Raw genomic sequence first — 27,081 nt, 5'->3', positions numbered from 1 at the left:
AGCTAAGCGTTTTTGACGGTTCTTGTGCCCAATTGCATCAATCCCAATTGGTTATTAGGCTTCCCAGGAGTCATCCGAAACAGGAATTTAGGGACTTGATAATTAAAGACATGAGTAAGGCATAAAGTGCATGGAAATAGTGAAACTGGGGCCTTTCTTGGTTTATCCTTAACCAAACGATATCGGTGGAATTTCTTTAATAACATGAATGGCTGATAACTAGATAGAGCACACTCACTCTATTAAGGAAACATGACCTTCCACTTTCTGGATTTATATCAAAGAGTCCCTAACATGACAAGGATGTCAACCAAAAGAGCCTTGCCATTGCTGTTTTTGATGTTTGAGTTCATGCAATGATGCAAAGTGTAAAAGTAATGCCGATAAAGTGCCCAACCAGCTTCTGCCAACTCTCCATAATGCCAATGCGGGAATAGGTCACGTTCACATCAAGTTACAGTTTGCCTTGGGGTTCTTTTGTATTCTTTTCAGAAGAGATCTGATGTCCTGCAACTGTTCCTGAATCCCGAACTCACATAATCCACTGCTAAAATTGGAATTTTTACTTTCAAGGCTTTATAAAGGTGGCAATTAGAAGGGATGAGTTGTATTATTTCATGTTCAAATCATAAAATTACAAGTATTTTCGAGTCAGGGTCTTCTCTTGTTGTCTGGTTACTCGCATCCAATTTTATTTGATTTTTGAACATACATGATCATTTTAACTTGATCGATCAATGTAATCAATTTGAAAAAATATATTCAAAATGACATTTAGTACATTTAAAATACGATTAGATCTGTACATAAGTTGAGTCAGGTCTAGACACAATATTAACAAGATTGGACTTCTAAATTTGAACAGATAAGCCAATCCGTTGACAAATCTTCTTATAACCCATTGTTTTATTCTCAAGTACAATCTCTTTCCTAAAAACAATACTTTTTTGTATTTACTTATTTTATATTTTTAAATAATATCTAATAAATCAAATATACTACTGATTTGGGTTTTTTTAATAATAAATACAACTAAGAGTGAAATTATTATTTAAAACTAAAACTACTTAAAAAACGTTTTTTTATTGCAATTATACATGAAATAGTAAAATTGATTTAAGTATATAGTTTACAAAAACTAGTAGCGCCAAGTGCCACAAAATGAGAAACAAACTTCTTCAGTGTGCAGAAATCACTGAAACATTTACAGCTTACACAAATTCAGTTGTGAAAATTCAAACACGATATAGCTTTATGACCTGCTCAATCTTGGCACGACATACAGGGCAACCCCATTTCTTGGCTTTGATCTCATTCAAACAAGACATGCAACCGGCAACATGGCCACAAGGAACGCACGCTGCCTCGCATGGAGCATCCAAACATATTGTGCAGGAAGCAGGACCTCCATCTTCTTTTGTTTGACCAGGACTGGCAGCTACCTTTTCACCATCTGAGTAAGACATATCAATAGGAGTGGTATCAATCGATGGATATTGGATTGGACCATTTTCTACGATCTCATTCACAGCAGGTGGAGCTGATGGAACTGAATCTGAGTTTTGCACTGTAATATGGGCAGCAGAATTGTTATCATTCTGGGTCTTGGCGGTTGTATGGCTACCAGTGCCAGCTTCAGTCATTGTCCATTCACTGATACTTGCTTTTGAAGGAGGATATGCCGTTGGTGCTACTGAACCACCGTGACTGCTACTACTTGCAAGGGTACTCCAACTGGTGGATGAACTAGCTTCATTGCCCAATTGCAAATCAAAATTGGGTGTCTCCGCGATTGCTGACTGGATAGAGGCATTGATTGCCATGGCTAATTCTAAATCCTCAGCATCTGGTGGTGCAGGTGCTGAAGCAGCTGGAGGCCGAGGATTATGCAGAAATGCAGGTCCTGTTGCCTACATATTCCAATGCCATAACTCAAATCAACATTGATTTAATGTGAAAATTGACAGGACGATCACCATGCCAGAAATATTATGAACAAAATGTTTCGTATTTCTAAGTTGGGTGAATAACTACCCTGAGGTTTTACTTATTACTGCATGTACTGTGGAACTCAACTGCCTCCCACCCGGAAAACAAAGGTGTAGCCCTTGTATAAATTAGAATGATTGTGTAATTTCAATGAAAAGTTTCATTCACACTTATCCAGTTTGCTTCTGAGAAACAGTACAACTCCCTCAAGCAAACAGACCCGAAAATATAAACTCCATCATGTACTGATTCCAGCTTCACTAAGCTACAGGAACTTCTTTAGGAAGACCCAACAATCTCGACTAGGGAATTTCTAGTATTATTTGTAAAAAATTTGAGGAAATATCATTTTGATGATAAAAAAATTCCATTTCTGTCCACAATAACTTGCTCCTCTTGTTATAGTCTGCTGTGGTTATGCATGGCTCTACAAACAAGAAGCAGAAATGAAACATCCGTAAATAAAGGGTGAATATTACTGAGTAATACCTGTGGAATTCCTTTGCATGCATCACAAAACCACAGAAGCTGCTGTCGATCATTTTCATTGCCAGGTGCAAGTTTAATGCGTGTTTCTGCAAAATAACCAGACCATGCTGATGTGAATTATAACACAGAAAACATACATTGTAACAAATATACTTATGGGTAGTACCCAAGCATCAAGGCAAATAACCAGTGTTCAGTGTTCACCTAATTATTGGCAAAGTAGTCATCAGGGGAAAAGAAACCTAGTTATCTGAAGAAACTCTACCAAAGTGGAGGCTGCACTATGGGAGGGTGCAATTTAAAGTCCTAATGATTTCCAAAAAGAACTCTGGTTTTATCACGTTTACATGCAACTTCAGTAAATTTCAGGGTTTTTTATATAGTTGTAAATAACTGATAATTACCATGCATACGCCTAACTATTCCAGGCTTACACCTCGCCTCTCGGGAGGTGTAAATACTTCGTCTTCGCCTCCTGCGTCTTGAGACTATGCATGAAGATAAAGTCAATCAAAATATGTGGAGGCTGCACTATGGTGAGGCTGCAATTTAAAGTCCTAATGATTTCCAAAAAGAACTCTGGTCTTATCACGTTTACATGCAACTACAGTAAATTTCAGGGTTTTTTATATAGTTGTAAATAACTGATAATTACCATGCATACGCCTAACTATTCCAGGCTTACACCTCGCCTCTCGGGAGGTGTAAATACTTCGTCTCCGCCTCCCACGTCTTGAGACTATGCATGAAGATAAAATCAATCAAAATATGGAGACTAAGAAATCAATCTGATTTCAAATTCCAAAATATAGCTAGAAACAATTGACAACTGCATATATTGGCAAGAGGATTACTGCTGGAGTTATCAAGAATTGCCACTGAAGGATCAGGCTGATTAAGCTTTGGCTCCTCCAAATCAGCCTTCCACAATGCAATAACTGTTCGTGGCTGGGCATCCTGTTAATTCACCAATTACCCAATAAGAAATAGAAAATTATTTAATGAGAATAAAAGTTGAACAGTAAAAAACAGAAGCAAAACAAAGCAAGTAAAACAATAAATTATTTTAAAGTATGATTTAGTAGTTCACAATTGGATTTGGGTAAATACTAGATACAAGCTAACCCTAGAAAGGTTAATACATACCAAGGGCCCCATGACAAATCCTGGTTTGAGCTAACCAATAAATTCCTTTAAGATATCCCATTAATGTAGGATTAAAGAAGACCTTGCCACCATCTAAGAATTTATCCTATCCGCAATTTACTCCTTTCAAGTTTTTGATCCATATATCAAGGTTATTCAAACTTTGCTTTACTCAGTTATGAAATAACACACCAAGCTTAGTAGCTTGAAAATTTTAAAGTAGTTTGCAGCCTTTATATTTATATACATGGTAATCAATAGTAGGTAAACTCATTATTTATATACATAACAGCATCATAAGTACTTAAGAAAGATGAAGCTAACTTGATGAAAAATTCAAGCCAGTTTAAGCCAAGCTTCAGGAGTTTTATCTTTTGATTTATTTCAGCTATCATTCAAGCTTGAATTCAGGTTGACAAAGGCATAATTCAGATTTAGCTGAGCTTGAAGAGCATAATATTTGGCTCTAATATTTGGCTCATTTCACCTCTTTTTGCACCCTTAGAGCTTGAATATCTATAGATTAAAAAAAAGAGACAAATTATACTTGTAATACCTGCAAACTGGAATATATGGCCAGCTCCAACTTGAAAGGCTTTGTCTGATTTCGGGAACCAGTTGGTAGAACAACAACCCAACTGCAAGAAATGCATTAATGAGAAGATACACAATTTGCTTGGAAAAACATGCTACTGATCGATGGAAAATTCAAGATTTACGTTAATAGAAACTATCCAGTTCATATTCTTCTATGGACTATGGTGACAAACAAGCAAAAAATAGTAGAAATTAAAAAGTATTCTAAATAATAATACCCACACTTTTCTTGAAACCAACTGAGGAACAAACATTTCAATAAATGCTGGCCCGTAAAACTCCCGCATCCAACCAGAGAACAAACATATGTGATCCTGCACAGAATCAAAGGGAAAAAAACTCTGCTCAGGCAGCACTTAGCTGTATACGATAAATCTCAAAGTTTTCAGCAGATTATACAATACATAGAATATAGAAAATAAACTTCCGTCTATATACCTCAATTGCCCGCACAACATTGGCAGTTCTTTTCTCCCTAGCAACATCTAGAGGTGTTTGACAATCATCATTCATCACCAACGGGTTAGCTGAAAATTTAAACAAGTTGCTTATAAAACTACCGTACCCAGTTCAAATCAAACATTTATATTTTTTGGTTCAAAGGATGCCGCAGCTTGGGAATAGGGGGAAGGGGTTGCAGCAGATGGGATTTGAACCTCAGATCTGCTAGTTTTCACCTCTTAAGGGTGGCTACATGAACCAATTGAGCCAAGCTTCAGGTTAAAATCAAGCATATTAATTCTGTAAAAACTAATAACTTGGTTTTCCCATAGTGTTGTAGAATTAGGTAAAACAATAACCTCCATTGGAAAGAAGTAATTTGACTGTATGCTCAAGGCCCCTCTTTGCTGCATGGTGCAAGGGAGTCCCAGCATGACGACCTAAACACAAATTAAAATACCAAAATTATATCAGTTAAATATACTATTCATTTCAATAGCCTCCAAACCTCCTTTGAAAACTGCAAATTTCTTCCTTCTTAAACCAATGTTATAAATGATTATGACCAGTAAAAATTTCCACTTCACAGGCAAAAAGGAATATTAAAACAAAACAAAGGTCCTTCAAAATCATAAATTTCTGCTACCGGGATTGAAAAATTGAAAAGAATTGCCAAATTTATTTGTTGGAAACCAAAATTTAAATTTAATTTCAGAAAAACAAATAAATTAAATAAAGCCCTTTTGAAAATAATAAAAAAGTCGATAAAAATTGAAACCTGGACGATAGGCGTTAACATTGGCACCGAGTTCGATCAACGTTTTGGCTACATTAAAATGCTCTGGATTCAAACACGCCAATATCAACGGCGTTTTCCCTTCTCTATCAATCCACTGTCAATCCATAACCAAAAAAGGGTTAATTATTCGATTAATAATTAGTGATTAATTAAAAAAAATCAGATTAATTAATTGGTACCTCAAGGCCAGCGCCTTCACGGCGAAGAGCTTTGATCCCTTCAGTATTGCCGTAACTCACTTGATTGTATAACAACTCGTCTTTCGATTGTTGTTGCCCCATTCAAAACAACCTTCTGTTTGGTTCGATGGAAAATTGGACACAGGGTTTTTTTTCCAGGAAAATAAAATGGGCAAGAGATCCAAAGTTAGGATCGAGATATTGAAAAAGGTTGTTAACTTTTAAATCGGAAAAATAAATTTAAATATTCATTTAAAAAAAATAAGATGTCTTAACAGAGAAGAATTTGAGAGTCAAAGGAACATAAAAATTTCATTTCGACGAAATTTATAAGTTTAAAATTTTTAATTAGTTTTTTTTATGACTTTTTATTTATTTATTTTCTAGGAAACCGGTGGCCCAACTGAAGTGACGTGTAGAAACGGCTTGAACGCGGTCCCTTGAAGACACGTGCTTTGCTTTTATTGGCTCAATAATTGCATACATTTAATTATAACCTTGTTCTTTTTTTTCTTTTTAAGTTAATAATTTTTTAAATAAGAATAATCTTAAATCAAATTCGAATATAAATCTGTTTAGTATTTACAAAGAAAATAATAATCAGTCAAATTAAGCCGAATTGTATTTATCTAATTTAATTTAATATTTTATTGAAAAATGCTTTTAAATATTAATTAAAATAATTAAAATATAATTTTAAAATTTATAATTAATAAATTAAATTTATCAAGAGCAAAATTTTTCTTTAAATATTATATAATTAATGTCATTAAGCACTTATCAATATTTTTAATAATTAAAAATCTAAATTGAGTCCATTTCTTGCTAAATTTAATAGCTATTGTTATTGGTTGAGCTATCACATCGATGACATATGACAGTTGGGAAGTTGTCAAAGAACTTTAATTAATTTATAAAAATATTTTTTTTGATAAAAATAAATTTAAAAATAAATAAATTAAATTAAATAATTTATATATGTAAAATAATCTTAATAGATAATCATCAATAAAATTTAATCTCAAATTATTAATAAAAAAAATAAACTTTAATTAATTAAATCAATAATTATTTATAAAATAATCTTTAATTAATAACATCCTATCAGAGCGTTGGCATTAATTGCCCCTACAAAAATGTATCAAACCACCAAATAAATGATGGATACAAACTTGGTTTGACATCTTACTTGGCTGATCCAAATGTCCCGACCAGCCCCAAATTTGTTTTCTGCTACTAGTAATATTTTACTTTGTATATAGCCTCTTTTTTCACTGTTCCCTATTTGTACTTTGATTTTATTATGTAATCAAACAACTAATGGATCCAAAGATTTTACTTTGAATAAAATTATAAAAGTATAGGACAACAATATTGTATTCTAACCTAATAAAACAACTGTCTAATGCACCTGAATAATTGATGTGGTGATTGATACATGATCTACGTGCTCAAAGATTTGGTCGAAATTTTTTTGTTTTTCAAATTAAAAAAAATTAAATACATATTTGATTTTTGAATTTTATAATTTTGGTTACATTGGAATCTAAACAATTTTTTTTCATATTGATACTTGAATTTTCAAATCATCATTATATTTGTATTTTTTATTAACGTCGTTAGTCAACTTTATTAATATAGCATGAATCATTAATAAAATGTTGATATGTATAAAAAAATTTAAATTTTATTTTAAAATTTCAAAAAATTGTAAACCATTAAAAAAATTTTAACAAATTCTAAAAAAAAATTCTAAGAAATTTCTATAAATTCTAAAATAAATTTTCAAAAAATTTTGCAATTCAAAAAAATTTTAAAAAATTCAAATAAAAAATTCTAAAAAATAAAAAATTCTAAAAACTTTTTAAAAACTTTAAAAAACTATAAAAAATCTTAAAAAATTATGAAAAAATTTAAAATTTCTAACAATTTTTCAAAAATTCTAAAATAATTTCAAAAAATTTTTAGAGAATTCAAAAAATTAAAAATTTTAAAAATTTCTAAAAACTTTTAAAAATTCTCAAACATTCTAGAAAATTTTAAAAAAAATTTCAAAAAGAATTAAGGAAAATTAAAAATTTGGAAAATACTTCCAAATTAAAAAAATCCAAGAAATTTAAACAAATAAAAAAACAAAAAAAATGATGGTTTTAATAAAATTTAAAATTTTGTTAAAATTTAAAAAATAACAAAAACTAAAAAAAACTAAAATAAAAAACAAAAAAATTTTGAATAAAAATATTTACATATTTTTATTAAATTTTTTTGGATTTGTATTTTTTAGATTTGTTTAATTTTAAAGAATGTTTCAAAATTTTGAAATTATTTAATTTTTCAAAAAATTTTAAAAGTTTTTAAATTTTTTCTTATTTTCAGTTTTTTAAGTTTTTATATATTATAAACTTTAAGAAAAATTAATTTTTATAAATTTTAAAATTTTTTAATTTTTCTAAAAATTTTCATAATTTTTAAAACTTTTTAAATTATGATAATTTTTATAATTTATAAAAATATTTCATATTTTAAATTTTTTATAAATTTTAAATTTTTTATAATTTTTCAAAAAGGTTTACAATTTTTTAGAATTTTTTAATTTTTTGATAAATTTTAAAAAAATTTTGAATTTTAAAATTTTTTCAGAATTTTTTAATATTTTTTAGAATTATTTTGAAATTTTATAAGTTTTTAAAATTTTTTGAAGTTTTTTAATGTTTTTGGAAATTTTAAAACTTTCAGAATTTTTAAAAAATTTTCAAAAAAAATTTAAAATTTTTTTTAAAAAATATAATATTTTTTGAAAAAATTTTTAATATTTTGTAGAATTTTTAAAATTTTATTAACTTTTTATTTTTTTTTTTTGAATATGATGTAAGTATGACATGTCATGACGTGACATTAATGATGCTACATCAATAAAGCTGAATAATGATGTTACTAAGATATATCAATTTAAAAATTTAAGTATTAATATGATAAAAAAATTCTTTAAAAGTACTAATACGACAAAAATTACAAAATTTAGGGATCAAATATGTATTTAATCCAAAAAATATAGCTACCGTTGATCATATTGAAAGGAATTTATCTACTGTGCCGCTACAATGTTTCAGTAGAAAGGTTTCAGAAAGCAACAGAATAAGAAACAAAGAATGAATAAGAAGAGCTAAATGTACTTTTCCTTCCTCTTAAGTAGATAATTCTTTGAGGTCATCATGTCTCGATCATGGAGTTGTTTCTTTGCCTTGTTGAGGTAAAGTGATGGAAAATTCTTGTATGCATACGTAACCTTTTCTAAAAACAAATACATAATTGTTGATCCATAATGTTGCTGCAGTCATGGTAGCTGCTTGATCTTTTTCTATTCTACATTAACAGATGACTGAGTTTGAGAAGGGGATGCTGCCTCACTAGTTTCATCAGCAGGTGCTGGTGGTGTTTGTGGTTGAGAAGGAGATGATACAGCTGAAGCAGGTTTTGTTGCATGTGGACTGTACCTCATAAGCACCCTGTCTTTATTTTTGCTCCACCATTCTTCTGCCTGCTGCTCAGCGAACCTTCGTTTACTGCAAAAATGTTGGTGTCAACATAAGGTTGTGAGATTAATGAGATCTCCTCATGCAAGTCATTGAACAATTGCAATGCAAGTCTTGAACAATAAATGCAAGTCAATCATTGTTTTTCAGAAGTAGAAAGGATCAGCAGAGGAATTTGGTGTTCCAGGTGTGTATATATGTGTGGATGGTGCATTTGTGTCTATCCGTGTGTGTGTGTGCATTTCGACATGTGTAATCTAGTAGAATCAACCAATCAGTCGAGTACCTGAATCTAACTCGTCTAAAGATCTTGCCACCATTTTGGTGATAAACGTAAGTAATGTAGACTCCAGGTTCGAATTGCTCAATAATTTCCTTTTCTCCTCCTCTGCTAATTGCTGAAGCCTCCGATGCTCTTGATTCATTTTCTGAGCTTTGTTGAGATGCAGCCTCTGTAGAACTTCCGCCATCATTAGATGGGACAGTAGTTGCAGTTTCCACATTATCTTCCATCCTCTGGTCTTGCACATTTGAAGACTCCAAGCTTGCCGGCAAACAAGAAGAAGCTTCAGATGTTCCATGTGTGTTTAAGAATGCTTCAGCTCGAGTATGCATAGCTCTAAAGGTTTCACTTTCAGCAACCTCAGGAGGTAACTTCTCTGTTATTTCCTTCAACTGTAAAAGAATTTTGAGTTGTATTATCAGTAGGTGTAGTTGTAGAAGATATGGTTTGCATTTAAAATGAACAGTGGCAAACTTAAATATCAAGTGAACTAAACTATACCTGATCTGTGATGGATTGCACAACTTCCTTGGCCTCTTTATACTTGGATGATTCTTCTAAGGCATATGAATCAGATTCTTGTGCATTTTCTCGTAGTTTCTTAATCTCCACGTCTTGTGAAAAACATTTCTGCTTCAAACTTTTGATCTGTAATTGCTCAAAAGAAGAGAAAGTTATTTTTGATGGTAGGCTGCATGGTTACCACTGGTAGTGTAGCAAGTGAGCATAATGGAATAGCAAAAAGGTATATCACTAGTACTTGATTTTGCAGTTTTGCCACTTCTTGGTTCAAAAGTTCATTTGACTTCCTGAGGCTTTCGATAACACTCCTTGAAAACGCAGGTGTCACAGAGCGTGGAGGGCTTGGTCTCCTTGAGTACGGTGAACTAGATCTTGAGTTGATAGGGGACTGAGACGGTGGCGTTGATGGAGGAGTAGGAGCAGCAGGTTTAAAAGCATTTTGAATAATAGTGAGTGAGCTTGGAAATGCAATATCTTTAAGCTGTAAAAGTGAAGGAACTTGTGAAGCTCGGATTAGACAAGGAGAATCAGATCTGGTCCCAGGTTTTCCTGACCTGATCTCAAGGTATTTGACTGGTTCTGTGGTGGGAGAGAGCAAAAGCCTAGAAGATCTTACCTCTCCCCTATCTAACCTTTCCCTGCCATCTATTGAGGGGCGTGGGCCAGCAACTTTTCTAATCACATTTGAAGTGTTACCAGTTTCAGCAGCTTTAAGTTTTGCATAACAAGCATCACAAACGCGATGTGGTTTTCCTGGCGTTGGAGCCAATGCTGCTTTCAATGCCTTCTTGGAACTGCAAGCATGGCAGTGCACCAGCCCGCAATTATAACAATTGTGCCTCTTTCTAGTAAAACCAAATGCCTGCCGACAGCCAGAGCAAACTGACTGGTCAGCACCGGAGACCCATTTATGGATGCATATACTGGAAGTGAAATTCGAGCCACATGATATGTTTTTTACATGCTTATCCTTCAATGCTTCAACCAATGTTGGAGTTCTTCTATCCTCTAAGTCACCATGTCCCAGTCTTCCATTGGCACCTCTTCCCCAAGTGAATACTTCACTTCTTGATGTCAGGACAGCAACATGATATGCCCCACTAGAAATTTCTTCAACAAATTCACCTACCAGTCTTTCTTGTACTAGGCATGGTAACTTTCCATCAGAGCTTGGGTTGCCTAGTTGACCATATGCAGTACCACCCATGGTAAAGATATGACCTGATGTAGTAAGTGCAACAGTCATAGTATGACCGCAAGCTAGCTGGTGGAAATTGTAGTCAATTAGTGAAGAGACGCAGGTTGGAAGTAGATAAGTTTCCTTACTTCCATGACCTAGCCGGTGTTTGTCACCATCACCCCAGGTGAACAATTTTCTTGATGAAACATTAGCACCTGACTGGCCTATAACCTCTACAATAGCTGCTGTATGCCATACCCCACATGCAACTTTAATAGTCTTTAGTCCATTCAACATTTGAACTTCTTTTGGATATGCAACACTTTCCCGATCTCCATGGCCCAAAACACCGAATGTTCCATCACCAAATGTAAATAGCTTTCCATTAGAAGTTGCCAGAGCTGAATGCCAAGAACCACATGCGATAGATAAGACTTGCAGTCCTTCTAATGCACCCGAAACTCTTTTTGGAATCCAGTGGCTAACCTCACTGCCATGACCAAGAAGTCCAGCATTATGAGCACCATCACCCCAAGTGAATAAATCACCAGCTGTGGATACAACACATGTATGAAACTCTCCAGATGCAACAAAATCCACATTAGTTACTGCCAGGAACTCAACTAATCGGGGGCGGCTAAAGTCTTTTTCAATTCCATGACCAAGTCTCCCACCCGATTCCTCACCCCAGGTGAAAACTTCACCTTGCTTTGTTACAAGAGCAACATGTCTTACGCCGCAAGCTATCTGATGAACATCAAGTACTACATTTGATTCCAAGGGCTTAGGAGTTAGCACATCAATTTTTGTAGGGACTGTGCTTACAGACCCATCTGGTGGAACTCCGTCTGACCAAACTTCTCCCCATACGTAAACATCACCCAATGATTCTATGTCATCTGGGCCTGCAGATCCACCACTTGAACAGCTAGGAGTGCTTGAAACACTAATTCGGAAACCATCCCCAGCACTAGTTCTCAACTGCATACTTGCATGTTCTGACCCTGCATCTGAGCTTCCTGAATCTATAGACACCCTACCGCGGGAAATACTATTGGTGAACTCTACAGCTGCGCCAAATGGGCGGCCATTTTGAAAGAAATATCCTTCTTGTATCTGTCATAAAGACATGGAAGTTAGCAAGTAAAAATTTCAATTTAAAGCATAGGGAACAAACATATCGTATACATTCCTTGAATTCTTGTAATTATAATGGAGGCTCACACTGAATGTATCATCCAAAAGACCGTATCAAATGCAATTTGATGTCCTTATTGATTCATTCATGTAGATTGTTCCACTTTAAATTGCTAAAAGACAATTTTCTGCCACATTCCCATGTTAGTAATGTAACTAATGAAATCAATAATTTGGTAGCGGCACAAATCTCCCCTAATCGATGAAGCTACAGTTTTGTTATATTATAAGTGGATTTCCAACAACGACTGATTCAGTCTTCCAACTTAACACATGTAACAAATAACTTATATGCATATGCATATGCATATTGAAAGGAGAACTCACGTCACTGAGATCACTCTTGGTTCGTCTACTACGATTCTTTCCAATCAATGCCTTAAGCCCTGCTAACCACACTTCTGCCTCAGCTTTGTCCTTGCAGATCTATGGAGGTAGACAATGGTAATCACTGGGTTCAAATTTATCATTCAGCTGAATATAAATAAAAAGCAGAATTAACTAGTAACTGGCACTAACCAGGTCAAGAGATCTTTCACCGTTATTATATAGAAGTGAAAATGACAAGTACTCCTTCTCTGGGCGCAAATATCTTCTAAAAACAGCCTGTAGAAGTTGGCAAACAGTGGTCAACAATATATATATTGCTTGGAAATATTAGTGTTATAACAAAGAAAAGAAGGTTAATTAAACGGCAACATATGTCATTAACTGGAAAAAAAGAAAAGTTGAAATTGAACTTACGGTACGCTGTCCAGGAATGATACGAGAGACAGAACTTAATTTCAGATTCTTCTCTTCTCCATGTGATAACCATATCAGTGTCGTTTCATCCTGTTAATACAGCTAAAATTGAAATCATATACGCACTTAATATTACTGAGAAAGAGAACTGCATATAGCTTTTCTATAAATAACTGCTTCCTACTAGAAAACAAAAAAATAGGAAATAGAAGAGAATTCACGTGCACATGCTTATGCATAAGCATATAAGAACATGATAAATGTCCTTCTCACATATGTTTCTTGCTTATTTACTTAATTTTTAATGAGATAGGGATATTAACAGCACTCATCCTAACAACTATTTCATCTTGAAGTTCTGTGAAAAACTTATTTTTGGTAGTTTATAAAATTAGGATCTTTCTTTTACTCGCACATGAATTTACACTGTTTACTTCTCTTTAGACTCCAGACAATCTTAAAATGAGTGCCATCCATCCCACTCACATGGTCAAGACTTTGATTCACACATCATCACAAATTCAGAGCACTAAAAATGAATCATTCTAATAAAATTCAATTCGTAAATAGAACTAAAAGGGCCGAAGTGGATATATGCATTTATTCGATCAAATTTATTCAACAGGCAAAGTTTCATTCGGTTAAAACCAGATATTGATTCGGAAAAAAGCAGAGAGTGTACATTGAGATGTAAATAAATTGAAGATTGACAGAAAGTAACTCACCAGAGAAAGTCTAAATGCGCGGAACTTAGGTTTTCCTTTACGGCTATACTTGATAAGCTGAGTGCCCTTTTTCAAAGTGATTAGTGCCTTCAAAACAAAGGGGAAGAAATATATGAACAAATAAGTCTAACAATAGATCAAAATCTTAGACATAAATGAAACAAAGAAAAAGATAACGCTAAAATCAGCAGTCTTCATGAATGAGACAGGGATGTTTTGTATACCATTACCCGTAAATATGTTACACATACAATAAGAGAAAGAGGATTATGTTAGGCCTTTAGGTGCTATAGGCAAGGGCAACAGATAGAGGCAGTTCCGCATTTAAGAAAATGTGTCATTCAACATCAAATTCTTGCTCATTTCAAGGGGATTTATCCCATTCTTTTGTTTATTTTAACAAAAAACAAACAACAAAAAGAAGAGGGGGAGTAATTACTTGCTCAATGTCACGCTCAGAATTGCCATAACAAACAGGATCTGCCATTCCATTTAAAAAAACTTAAAGGAAACCGGCAAAGAAGACGCTCAAGCATCAGGTGGTGAATCGGCGACTCCCTTGCCTTTGTCATAGATGCATATGCTTTCTGCTTTGGCCTCTCATCAACAATCGAAACACCTTATTCCCAACATTCATCAAAACCCAGACCAACTCTTCATCAAATGAACTCCACTACTCTTTGATCAGCAAAAAAGATCCTAACTTCTTTTTTGGATCAAATGAAAAAAAAAAAAAAAAACCCACACTTCCAAGCTCAAAAAAACATGATCTTGTAGAAAAAAAAAGTTGATTGATTTGATCATGCAATGAATTTACCTTTTTTTTTTTTTCCTTTTTTGATTTTGCTGTGGACAATGAGAAAAAGAAAAGTGAGAGAGAAGAGGCTAAATCAGAGGAAAGTAAGCGGTGGAATGTTGTGAATAGGGAGGTTTGCAGCTGAAAAGAAGTTGAGGTGAGACATTGGCGCGCTTCTTTTCCTGTTTTCACGTTCACCTCCCAACTAATTTAACTTCCTTTTAAAATTTTCTTGCTTTTTCTTTTTTCTCTTTATTACCACGTCAAATGTAAAATCTTGTTTTAATATATTACTTAATAGTTATTATAAAAATAATAACCCAATATCTCTGGTCGAATTTGGACAAAATTAATTGAAAACATGTAGTTTTATATATATAGAAATTATTTCATCCTGTGAATAAAGAATCAATAAACATATAGCCATTGGAAATAATCTGCATACTATGAAAACAGAATTTTGGAGTGAAAGAACAAAATGAATCAATGGCATGCTTTCCTCTCGTTGCTCTCAGATTACGGCAGGATCTTTGTATCTTTTGAAAATCGCTTCAATATCTTCCATTACTTCTGGTGGCAAAGGCCGTTCAGTTGTCAGAAATGCACCAATGTCTTCTTTCAGTTGGTCAACAGAGGTTGCACCAATGATTGAACTGGTCATAAATGGACGATCCCGAGCAAATCCAAGTGCAAGTTGAACTAGAGTTAATCCATGCTTTTTGGCCATCTCCATATATTGTATTGTTGCTTCCTGAAATTCCACCAAAATGTCTATCATCAAGCCTAGCATTCAAGTGGTTACAATTTGATTTCCTAACAAAATCTAGTAATTTAATGTTTAAGTTCACAAGTAAAAACAGATGAAAAGGTCAAAACCTAGAGAGTTTAGCTTAGTTGATTCATTCAATCACCTTCAAGAGGTAGCATCCAACAGTTTCAAATCCTAATACCTATAACCCGTTCCCCATCCCCACACTGCAACCTCTTTTGTACTAAAAAAAATAATAACTTCCTGAAAGCTCTGGATCCTAAGTGGTCTATTTATCTCCCATCAGAATATCGTGCTACTAAAACTTGGTATAACTTTTCTAGAATTTATCCATGTACTATTTAGTCACATTCCAATCATCAACATACCTTGGCAATTGACTTGTTATATCTTTCCATGTAGCCAGGGAAAAGGTTGAACCTTCCTTTCTTTGCAGCTTCAGATTTGATGTCTAAGTATTTTCCACTAAGTGATCCACCGCCGAGTGGAGAATATGAAAGTAAGCCAATATTGCAATTGTTTGGATGGCAAACTTCAACCAGGTCAACTGCAAAGCACAAAGTTAACAATTTCTTAAACATGTGGAAAATGATAGAAGGGCTCTGTCAGGGACGGTAAGCAGACTTGGACAAAAATAAAAACATCAAACTTGGGAAATTAAATGATTATGGTTGCCAGGAAATTTCCTAGCTTATTTCTCAGAGTCTGCTTAAGGATTTCAACCCATTCAATAAATCATGGAAAAATTCCTTTAGCCTTGCCCCAATAGGAACATTTTATCTACAATTCTCTTTACTACAATCCTGCAATTAGCCAATCATAACAAAGAATTATGTTAAGAGTCCAATGCTTAAAAATGTGGGCTCTACATAATTTTTTTACGGACCCCAAACAATGCTGAATTATAATTGGTTAATTGTACTACAGTAATTGTAAATGATATAGGCCCTGCCCCAACCCTTCATATTAAGCACTTGCATATAGGTATATCTCCTTCTATTGGTGAATAGTATAATCCTAACATCAAAGGGACCTCTATGGGATAAGAACAGGGCTGCTAAGCAGAGAATCGATTCCAGGGTGTTTAATTTGTTGGTCGTTGCATATGAATCAAAACTTCAGGGAACAAGAGTAAAACCATGCAGCAAGATGTCAAGCGGTTGTAGATAGCTGAAAACTGTCATTTTAAGTTGGAATTTCTATCTAAAGAAAAATATAAGCTAGGTATTTTACATTCCTTTTAGATTTTCATTTATCTAATTTCAGGATTAGCTTTACCCTCAAAATGCCTAACCAGCAAACTGTAGCTGTTTTGGACACTAACGATCTTTGGTAGTCCTTCAACTCTTGCTGCATGAACAAATTCCATCACTCCATATGAAGTCTCATTGGAAACTCCGATATAGCGTACCTACAATTGAAAAGCATCCATACCAATCATAAAGTATTTGTGACATCGTCAAGCAACTAAATGTTTATATAAGACAAATAATCAAATATTTCACTATGCCATGCTTGTGAAGTTTATTGATCTTCTTCCAGGTACCAAGCATATCCAGACACCCAAATACTCCTATTTTCTAGCAGGGAAAAAGCACCTATCAATTTATATTCACTAAAAAGTTAGATTTTGATTTTTAGAACACAAAATCTAATCGATTTTTTAGCAGCATTCTGAGTAGCTTCAATGCTATTTTCTATCACAAGAAATAGTCAGCTCAAAGAAGATTGAACTATATGTCCAACTTAGTTTAGGACAAGCATTACCTTTCCTTCGTCAATAAGTTCTTGAAAAGCCTTGAGTTGCTCCACAAATGGTATGCTTGGTCTCCATTTTGAAGGATTATAGAAATACTCACCAAACAATGGTACATAGCGATCTGGCCTGATTGAATGTTGAAAAAGAATATTAACCTCAGAAAAACATAAATTAGAGAAAGTTTGACTAGATGTTCAGTCAGAGAAACACACAGCTTATATAATTATATTGCTCCCGCTTGTTGTTGGAGAAAATGGAAGACAAAAATGTAGACATGAATCAATTCACAAGGAAAAGGAAATCAAGAAGCTATGCAGAGATAAGACAAGGTGTAATGCAAAGTCAGTAAATGCCTACTATCACACCAACTAAATACATTATATTCCAAATTGTCACCTATAAACCCAAAACTAAATCCTGATTTGTGGCTTCGCCCAGTATTGGGGGTTATATGAGATGAGAAGCATGTTTTTTGCCCTTTAGCGTTTCCAAAAGATATAAAGGTGAAAAATGATGTAAGGTTTTAAAAAAAAAACAGAGAACCTACTATAATTGATGCTGTTAAAAAAAAAAAAAACCTGCAATCTTACCAATGAATTTGCAATAAATCAATGTAATCAGTGTTGAGGCGCTTAAGACTTTTTTCCACACTTTCTCTAATATTAGCAGCATCAACCCGTAAAACTTTGGCATTGTCACGCAGATAAGTTGACCGCTCTGTATAGCCACTTACTTTTGTTGCCAAAATAACCTGTAAATAATGAGGGATCATAATAAAACACAATCGGAAAGAATGCAATATATTCAGCCTTCAGTAAGCAATACCTTGCACCATCATCTTCTCAGACAATGTTAAAAAATTCAGCAAATATGCACATAGAAACCAATACCCATAAATCAATTACTAAAGCTGAGAAAAAAAATAACCAACATAGGTGAGGTAAAATATGTAAGTCACTAGAAAGCATAAACATGTATTTATGAACACTCATTGAGTGATTCATTAGGGACACATCAGGCCAGAGTATTTTGAATGTTTGCTGATCTGGAAAATTTTAAAAATGTTCACCAAGAAATCAATGAACAATAATACCATTCAGGAGTCCAATTGTTGCTGGTACACCTTTTGCACAGAATTTAAAGGAAAATCCATTTCAAGCACCATTATGTAGGACATATTTTCAATATTCTATCACATTCTATTTCAAATAACATATTACCAGGTTAAATTCAAATATTATCCTCTTAACAAGGTTTAGCTGTAAATCGGATCCTATCTCGCCCTTTGTAATAACAGCTTCTTGGAGAAGCATTTGGAATGACATATATTACTACCTTTTGAGCAGCTAAAGAAGTTGACGCGGAAGATTTAAAATTTTCATTAAAATCCATCATAGATATCCTAAAAGACATAGGAAAAGATACTATATCACTCAGCCTCTTCTCTATCTTTCTCCTTTTTTTTTTCTTAATGAGAAAAAAATTTGTTAACCAAAAAATAAAGCAGGAATACCTATATCTGTAAGTCATCTATTATGCAAAAAGTACCTTATCACGGGGCTGAGAATTCAGCCAGCTAGCAATGTAGAGATCTGTTCTTCCATTTGTCTCTTTCCGCATGGGAATTGGGTACTGAGAAATCGAAAGCGAGAGAAAGAGACGTTAATGTCACAGCAACTTGGGTAAAGATATCTAAGATAACTCACTCTAAGACTTGCTTTAGAAAAAATATAGCACAATGTAGGCACACCAACTACATCAAATTAAATCTTCAAAATATTTAAAGAGTATTTCACATATAGCCCATGTAATCACACATGACACTACAGTTGACAATAAAAGAGATCTCCTGAAATGTTTTTCTGCAATTTCTTGAACAAAAGAAGAGAGGTGAGATGTTGCAGATGAAAATTTAACAGCATTGAAGAATGCACTCCATGTGAATGTGTTTGTGCATCATCTCAATTCATTATGAATTGTGTCTGTTTGCTTTTGTTACATTTCTACATGCAAAAGAACTTACAGCCTCTGCAGTGTCAAGAGCATTGATGCCATGTTCAAAAGCATAACTAAGCATTTCATGAGCTTCCTTCTCTGTATTTTGTTCTCCGAATGTCATCTAAAGCAACCAATAAAAGCATGCATAAATTAAAGATAATAACATGGCTTCAGAGAATTAGAACCGAGAATATGCTATAATAAGAAAAGAAAACAAAAGAAGGCCATTTTTTAAGCATCCCTTAATTCAAATTTCACAAATCAACAAGGGCCATTCTTTGGCTACTGAAATAAAATGCAGGGAACCATTTTCGTACATTTATACTTGCAAATGCTAAATCTTTATAGGAATAAGAAAAATACTATTCTATTCACATTATTTACTTTCAAACAAACAAAAGACCAACAATTCAAAACCAACAAAATAAGAGGAAAAAACAATTCTTTGAATAAAATAGGAAATACCCATTAACAAGAAAACAATGCTCTTACAGTTCCCAAAGTGATTTCACTGATTTGAAGATCAGAGTCACCAAGCTTCCTATACTGCAAGGCGGTTTTTTGGGCAACTTTGGCAATGATTGGTGGCTTGAAACAGCTCCTCCTGAGCCAAAGTTGCTTTCTTTTAGCGTTGGATAAACGTTGAACTGCGTGGCGTGAAGGGTTAAGGAAGGCAAAATAGGGAACACTGGAAATTTTGTTGTTGTTGCAGCACGGAAAAGGGGGAGCTGAAGAGAACGTCGAAGGGGAGGCCATCTTCATGAAGCTTGAATTAAGTGGCGCCTCCTTTGCTCTTATCCAAACGTTAACTGTTAGTTCAGTTTTAAGTAGAAATTATTTTTTTTATTTACTTTTTTATTATCGCCAGTCTCCATTCTCCGAATAAGAAAAACATGGATCAAAGAGCCCAATTTGACAGGTAGAATAATTTATTTATTAATTAAAATTATTTTTTAAAAATTTATATAATTAAAATTATTGATATAATTTTTAAAAAATATAATAATATATATAAATTTAATCTAATAAATTAAAAATTTTTTTTTTTTATTTTGAGAAGATTGAATCATATTATATTAAAAAAATTATAATTTTCTTTATAATCATATCCCTTTAAATAAGTTAAATATAATATAAAATAATTATCATATTATTTTATCTATCATGCTATATATCAAATATAACCTAAAATTAATTAATTACCCATGAACAAATAAAACCCTATAAAATCCTTGTTTTCGCTCAAAGTAGATTTTATGGAAGTTTTTATTCTTAATATTTGCAAATTTTTTTGTTATTTATTTTAAATCTTAAATTTTTTAAAATAATATTATTATATTAACAAAATTTATTCGTAAAAATGTTATATTTTTAATTTTAACGAGTAAAATTTAAATTTTACAATTTTAAATATAAAAAATAATATTATTATACTAAAATAATTTCATTTTTAATTTTAAGATTCTATAATATCATTAATTTTATATTTTGTTTGGTAATAAAATTAATAGCATTTGAGTTTGGAAACCATCTTTTTGCCTTCGAAAATAACCATGGTTATCAAGATTATTGTATTATCTTTCGCTTCATGATTTAATAATCATCTAAATTTTTAAAAAGATATCAAAACTTGATTTCGAATCAAATCTCTTCTTTTTTTTTTTACTGTAATAGGATTTTGTCGTTCTTGAAATAAAAAAAAAAATCACATTCTCAAGGAATTATATTCTACTAATTAATGAAATTTATAAAAATATTGTTGTAATAATAAGTTACTATTAGTGATCGTCAACAATTATCCAAAATTCTTTTACGGTGCATACATATAATCAGAAAAACAATCTCCTCTTCTTTTATTCCATAAATTAATTTCCTTTTTTTTTTTTTTTCAAATACTAGCTTTACCAAATGCCTAGTTTAAGTTTCACCTTCAAATTTGTTTAGGTTTCTCTAAATGAGTTCGGACGGATTATACGAATTTTAAATCAAATTAGATTGTATTTAAGTTCGAGTAGGTTAAATGAGTTTTTAAGATTTGAATAAGTTATGTCAATTTTATTAAGAAAGTATTAAAATATGAGAAAAAAAAAAAAAAAAAACTAAACAATACAAGCTCTATGTATAATTAAGAAAAAAAAATAATTACAATCTCAATCAGAGCCAAAAAAATTAAAATAAAATTGAAGGATAACTTAGTTGGTTCATATTAAATTTGTTTAAGAGTTGAGTTACTCGTTCAAACTTAAAGGTCCATTTAAATTTAGAAATAGTTTAAATAAAAAATTAAAAATCGTTAAACGGGTATTAGTATAAATTTTAGGCTCGTTTAAATTTTGAATCTTATTTTAAACAAAAGATTTAAAATTTGAATATGATTCGACCCGAATTTATATATAAAATTTTTTTATTTTTATATATACGTGATTTATATATAAATTAATTCATATATATATAAATTAAAAATAAAAATTATATATATTTGATTAAACTTAATTTTTATTTTTAATTTATATATATGTGAATTGAATATAATCCTATTAAATTTAATTTAGTCATATTTTTTAAAATTTTTATTATATAAATTAAATTTAGTAGGTGAGATTGAGAATTAATATTTTTTTAATTTGGATCGAATTTCAAAAAATTTTGAGGCTCAAAATTTCGAATCGAATCATACTAGACAAACATATAAACTATTAATATTAAACATTAACCAGTGTAATTCAACTCATGAACACTCTAATTCATATAAACAATTATAAAAAATAATAATTAATAAATTTAGAATTCAAATCTCAATTTCTATAATTCACTTCCCTATTTAACTTACAAACTAATTTTAGCCTATAACTACACTAGACTTCAAAGTGTAGCAAACTTTTTTTTTAATAGTAATAACCAATTTAATTTTTTCAAATCTAAATAGTGTAAGAAGTCTTCTTATCTTAAATAAAATAAAAATTAAAAAATGTTATTGCCGTATATAAGCTCAACTCCCTAAACAAACCATGAATGAAATGGCCATGGTATCACATAGAGGTTAAATAGCTTTTAAGTATATAGAATTAATACACTTGATTTAAAGAAGTATTTTATCATTAAAAAGTATGTCCTCGTCCTTTAAATGTTGTTATGTATTGACATTCATAAAGTTTAAGAAAAATATTTTAATTTTAATGTATTTAATATTAAATTTTAATTTTTTTATAAAACTAAAGTTTCATGATTTTTAATGTCAAAAAATTAAAAAAATATATAATTTTAAAATATAAAAAAAGTTTTACATATTCAAGAAAAGAAATAAGATATAATTTAAAGATATTTCAAAAAAGAAATATGGATAAAGAAAATGGAACAAAGAAAGTAATACCAAATAAAATTTTTATCATTCAACATTATTGATTAGATTTTTGCGTATTGGTACTCTTTTAATTTTTACGAGGAAACTATTTTGATTAATTTTATTTGTCGATTAAATTAAATCATGGCACAAAAATCAACATTTTAAAAAAATTTATTTTATATTTTATTAATAAACTCAAGTATACATGAGATACAATCAAATATCTATGACAATAGAAATTAACTCAAATAACAAAAAGAGTTTGCTGTTTTGTTTTTTTTTTTTTGAGTTTGAATTTATTGAAAGACTTTAAAAAATTAAAATTTTATAAATGTACTAAATTAGATGAAAATAAACATAGATTAAATATGCATTTAAAATTATTAAAATATAATATATTTTTTAATATTTTAAAATAAAATTTAAATTAAATTGGTTTTAATGGAGTCAGACCTAGAGTAAGTATTTTAAGCTGTTAATTGAGTTTGATCTTATTTATAAACATCTTTAACCATTGGTAATAATAATAATAATAATAAAACTTTAATAAAATAAAATATGCATAATGGAATCCAAAAAAATTTAATTATTGTTAAGCCTCTAATTATTACATCATAAATTAAATTTCCTTTTATATTAATTGAGCAGGGTAATGCAAATCACTAACTCGACTATTACACAAAAAAATTCTAAATGTGATTAACACTATATATATATCAATATCATTCTCATTAATATAGCATTATTATTAGATTTTTTGGCAATGTATAAAGACGATTCTACAAATCATAAGCAATAAAAGCAATCCATTTCACCACATCCCAAACCTTTTTTTCTCATCATATTTCTTCTACAAATACTATCCCCGTTCCTCTCTTTAATGTCACAAGTCAAGCATTGAATTTTCATGGCTGCCTCTCTTATTTACTCTCTCTTAACCTTTGGTTTCATTTCCTCTTCCATGGCTGCTTTGCTCATGAATGCCAAATCAAACACTTGCAAGCTTTAGAACCCAAAGATAGGATCATATCAGAGGCCGGTTATACCGAGTCCTGGGACCCGGATAATGAACAATTGCACTGTGTTGGCGTTGCTGCTCACCGCTATACAGTCCGCAGCAAAGGCCTCGCCTTGCCTTCATTCGACAATGTTCCCAAGCTATTCTATGTGGTTCAAGGCTCGTAAACGGTAATTAGACTATTTACATTGCTACCATGCTCAAAATTCTAGGTTCTAACATGTTAATGGTTTTATTTTGTTGCGAATTGTGATCAATGCAGGGAACCATTTTGGGGACGATTTTCCCAAGTTGTGCTGATAAACAAAAAGCTGAATCACAGTCCCAATATAAACAACAAAGGGGCAAGCATCATCCGAAACTTGAACTCGTTGATCGACTCCAGGCGGGTGATATCTATGCCATGCCAGCGGGAACAATAGCCTGGACTCAGAACGATGGTGAATCTGAGTTCGTTGCAGTCTCAATCGCCGACCAATCAAAACAAAAGTTCAAGGTAAGAACCGATTAAAACTACAACCATATTCATGTTGAGATATTGATCATTCTAGTTAATATTTTTAGCATTCAGAGGTTTTATCTTGCCGGGAATCATCAAGGGCAGAATAGCGAGCATGAAAGCCAGAGCAGTGAAAAAAAAGTTTCCCAAGCAGTTTAGATGAAGAGGTCTTGGCAGCGTCTGTTGGAATTGACCACAAGCTTGCAAAGAAGTTGCAGATTGAAAATGATTGTAGGGGAAACATTGTTCGAGTCATACGTCCACCTGAGTTGAAAATGGAACTGTGGCAGTTTGAAGAAGAAGAAGAAGACGGGGAAGAGCAGGAAAGAGAACTAGTAAAGCAAGGGAAACCACATGTCTCAGAAGAAAGTTGCCTTTCGATGAAGCTAAAGCACCAGACTGATCCTTCGTTTGCTGAAGCTATTCACTACCGTGGTGGAATTTGACCAACATCAACAGCCTCAACCTACCAATTCTTTAGTCTATCCAACTCAGCGCTGTGAGTGGAGTCATCCACAATGTAAATCAAATATAAAAATTCAAGAGAAAAATAGATTTTGGTCAATGATAATTATTGTCTAACATATGCAGAACGCAATTCATGTATCTGATATGACCCTCAATGAATCCATCATAATGTACATCACCAAAGGCAATGGCCGTATCCAAATCATCGGCGAGAGTGGAGACAGTATTCAACAAGCTGGTTGAGGAGGGTCAGATTCTAACCATACCAAAGAACGTCTCAATCGTGCAGAAAGCAGGAAGCCATGGATTAGAGTTTGTAGGTTTCATCAAAAACGCTAAACCACTTGAGAATATCAGCAGAACTAGCCACATTGCCTGATATGTCTCAGCTATACGAACCATACCGGAGGATGTGCTAAGGTATTCATATGAAATCTCTAAGGAAGAGGCAAAGAGGTTGAAGGAATCTACATCCTAGGATTGAGAATATATGATTATACAATAGTGAGAACAGGAAAACCAGATGTTAAAATCTGGAATTACCTAAGGCCTACTAAGGCATGAACACAGGTTTACTTCAGTACTTGTAGCCTGTATTAATTCGTGCAACTTTTAATAGATTAAACAAAAGCATTATTACAGCACTATCTCTCCCTAGAGTAAAATCTCATCTCCATATTTCGTTAATTTCTAGCTGCTAATTATATGAAGTAATGAAGATAATACGGTTTGTTCTTTTTTAATTTAAAAGTTGTTTTTTATTTAAATAATAAAAAATGATTTTTTAATTTAAAAATATGATTTGTAAACCCAAACAAAAAAATTTCTGGAGAGTTATTTTTGTGGTAAAAAAATTTTTTTGGATTAAAAAAATACTATATTTTTCCCATATTTCAAATATTTTTTTATTTTATACATATCTTTCTAAACATTTCAATTACTTATCACATTTTTTCTCACGCAATACCAAATACTTACAATTTCTAACCACATATTTCTTATCATTCTTTTAAACGTTTCTAACCACAATTTTCTTATCATACTTTTAAACTTACTTTTCTCAATTCAAACTTTTTTCAATTGGTAATAGTAATGCTAAACTAACATTTTCTCTTTTTGTTTTAGATCATCGAACACAACTTTCACTACCAAAGCGAGATAGAGTTGGCAAAAAGGTGGGTCGGATTGAGCTACTTTGAGCCAAATATTTTGATTTTAAAAAAATTTAGATTATTTTCTGAATTTAAATTATTTAGATTTAAATTATTTCAAGTTTAATTATCTAAGATGATTTATTTTAAGTTCATATTTTTGAATTTGAATTATTTAAATTCGGATAATTCAAACTTAGGCATGTCAAGTTTAAGTTATTGATTTTTAAAATAAAATCAAATTAGATCTTAAGAATTATTTAAATAAAGTTAGATTTGATCAAATATATATAATTATTTAAAATTAAATTTTCACCACTTTATAGCATATCTTTAATTTTGTTTTTTTTTTATAAGAATAATATATAATTAAACTCTTGAACTTTACCCCACGTGAAATAAGTTTTTGATCATTTATTATATAAAATTAAAGTTATGAATTTTTTATTATTATATATGATTAAAAACTTTGACTATATAAAATATTTAATATTTTGTAAATTGTTACTAGTTAGATAATGTTGTTGGGAATATTGACTCAAATCTCATAAGAGATTTATTTGAGATTTGTTTGAGATTTGTTTGAGATTTGTCAGATATTGCTTGATGGATAAGAAAACTTGCAAAAGAAGAATTCTAAGAGAAATGTGATTCTTAATAAGTAAGTTTGACTTGCAAGAAAATAATTCTAAAAGAAAAAAAATTCTTAATAGACAAGTTTAACTTATAAAAAAAAAATTTTAAGAGGAGAGGGATTCTTAATGGACAAGTTTGTATAGTTATAAATATGTGAAGTCTCTACAGGATTAGGTATAAGAAAAAGATGTAAGAGAGTTATAGGGTTTTATGGGATAGACATCTCATATAAGTATTGTGATTTTACGTCTTATGGATGTGTATGTTTGTTTGTGAGTGGACTAGAAGAGACTGAGAGGGTCTACATAAGTATGATGTATGAGAGCATATGGGTATGTGTTTAGTTATGTTGAAAGGGTACACAAGGGTTTGGATTTATGTTTGTTTTGGTTAAGAATACTCCATAGGACTAGAGGAGATTGAGAATGTCTTATGAGTATTGATTGTTGAATGAAGTTGATGATTTGATGTATGTTTGTAATTTTCTATAACTAGTAGATTTTGTTTTTTATCTGTGGACATAGGTTGATTGGATCGAATCACGTTAAATTATTATTTTTTGTGTGTTTGATTTATTATTTGATTTCGCTTTCGTTGGTGTGATTGAATTGAAAGCTTTTAGTCCAATAAATATAATTAATAGAATATATTTAAAATTTAAGATGAATTGGATGAAAAAAATATTACAGAGAATGTTATTTTAACAATGTGAATTTACTCACATTTTCTTCTCTAGCTTCCGAAATCATGTCACGTTTTGGCTTTGCCTTCTTATAAAAAAAAAAAAAAAAAAACAATGATTTATTTTTATTTTTGAGTA

At 31.7% G+C, this 27,081-nt stretch overlaps 4 protein-coding genes across 11 annotated transcripts; 1 reads left to right on the top strand and 3 right to left on the bottom strand.

The window, feature by feature from the left end:
- Positions 1-1,064: 1,064 nt before the first annotated feature.
- On the bottom strand, positions 1,065-5,990 carry LOC111306723 (putative E3 ubiquitin-protein ligase XBAT35). Of its 7 annotated transcripts, XM_022904547.2 has the most exons (11): positions 5,641-5,990; positions 5,441-5,555; positions 5,022-5,102; positions 4,660-4,748; positions 4,444-4,535; positions 4,181-4,262; positions 3,333-3,435; positions 3,134-3,217; positions 2,883-2,966; positions 2,479-2,564; positions 1,065-1,910 (listed from the first exon to the last, which is right to left on the bottom strand). In XM_022904547.2, exons 1-11 carry the CDS (start codon positions 5,740-5,742, stop codon positions 1,236-1,238), a joined length of 1,593 nt encoding a protein of 530 aa, XP_022760282.1. In that variant the 5' UTR covers positions 5,743-5,990; the 3' UTR covers positions 1,065-1,235. The 7 variants fall into 7 exon arrangements, with proteins under 7 accessions (XP_022760282.1, XP_022760284.1, XP_022760283.1 ...); XM_022904549.2 differs by lacking the exon at positions 2,883-2,966; XM_022904548.2 differs by lacking the exon at positions 5,022-5,102.
- Positions 5,991-8,586: 2,596 nt separating this feature from the next.
- LOC111307143 (PH, RCC1 and FYVE domains-containing protein 1-like) lies at positions 8,587-14,801 on the bottom strand. Its single transcript, XM_089751511.1, has 9 exons — positions 14,264-14,801; positions 13,825-13,911; positions 13,100-13,189; positions 12,875-12,961; positions 12,683-12,781; positions 10,217-12,274; positions 9,958-10,104; positions 9,460-9,848; positions 8,587-9,203 (listed from the first exon to the last, which is right to left on the bottom strand). Exons 1-9 carry the CDS (start codon positions 14,309-14,311, stop codon positions 8,999-9,001), a joined length of 3,210 nt encoding a protein of 1,069 aa, XP_089607637.1. The 5' UTR covers positions 14,312-14,801; the 3' UTR covers positions 8,587-8,998.
- Positions 14,802-14,969: 168 nt separating this feature from the next.
- LOC111306721 (NAD(P)-linked oxidoreductase superfamily protein) lies at positions 14,970-19,953 on the bottom strand. 2 transcript variants are annotated; one of them, XM_022904539.2, is made up of 8 exons: positions 19,639-19,953; positions 19,172-19,267; positions 18,697-18,780; positions 17,739-17,899; positions 17,157-17,274; positions 16,668-16,800; positions 15,758-15,936; positions 14,970-15,371 (listed from the first exon to the last, which is right to left on the bottom strand). In XM_022904539.2, the coding sequence occupies exons 1-8, from the start codon at positions 19,906-19,908 to the stop codon at positions 15,132-15,134; spliced, it is 1,281 nt and encodes a 426-aa protein (XP_022760274.1). In that variant the 5' UTR covers positions 19,909-19,953; the 3' UTR covers positions 14,970-15,131. The 2 variants fall into 2 exon arrangements, with proteins under 2 accessions (XP_022760274.1, XP_022760275.1); XM_022904540.2 differs by lacking the exon at positions 19,172-19,267 and having other exon boundaries at positions 19,639-19,948.
- Positions 19,954-22,163: 2,210 nt separating this feature from the next.
- On the top strand, positions 22,164-24,839 carry LOC111307142 (11S globulin seed storage protein Ana o 2.0101-like). Its single transcript, XM_089751478.1, has 4 exons — positions 22,164-22,185; positions 23,283-23,671; positions 23,770-23,957; positions 24,149-24,839. The coding sequence occupies exons 1-4, from the start codon at positions 22,164-22,166 to the stop codon at positions 24,450-24,452; spliced, it is 903 nt and encodes a 300-aa protein (XP_089607604.1). The 3' UTR covers positions 24,453-24,839.
- The last annotated feature ends 2,242 nt before the right edge of the window (positions 24,840-27,081 follow it).

This window comes from Durio zibethinus, chromosome 22 (genome assembly GCF_047325235.1).
Source record: "Durio zibethinus cultivar Kanyao isolate XHJ-2024 chromosome 22, ASM4732523v1, whole genome shotgun sequence".
Classification (NCBI taxonomy): Eukaryota; Viridiplantae; Streptophyta; class Magnoliopsida; order Malvales; family Malvaceae; genus Durio; species Durio zibethinus.
This window is presented reverse-complemented; position numbering and strand designations above follow the sequence as displayed.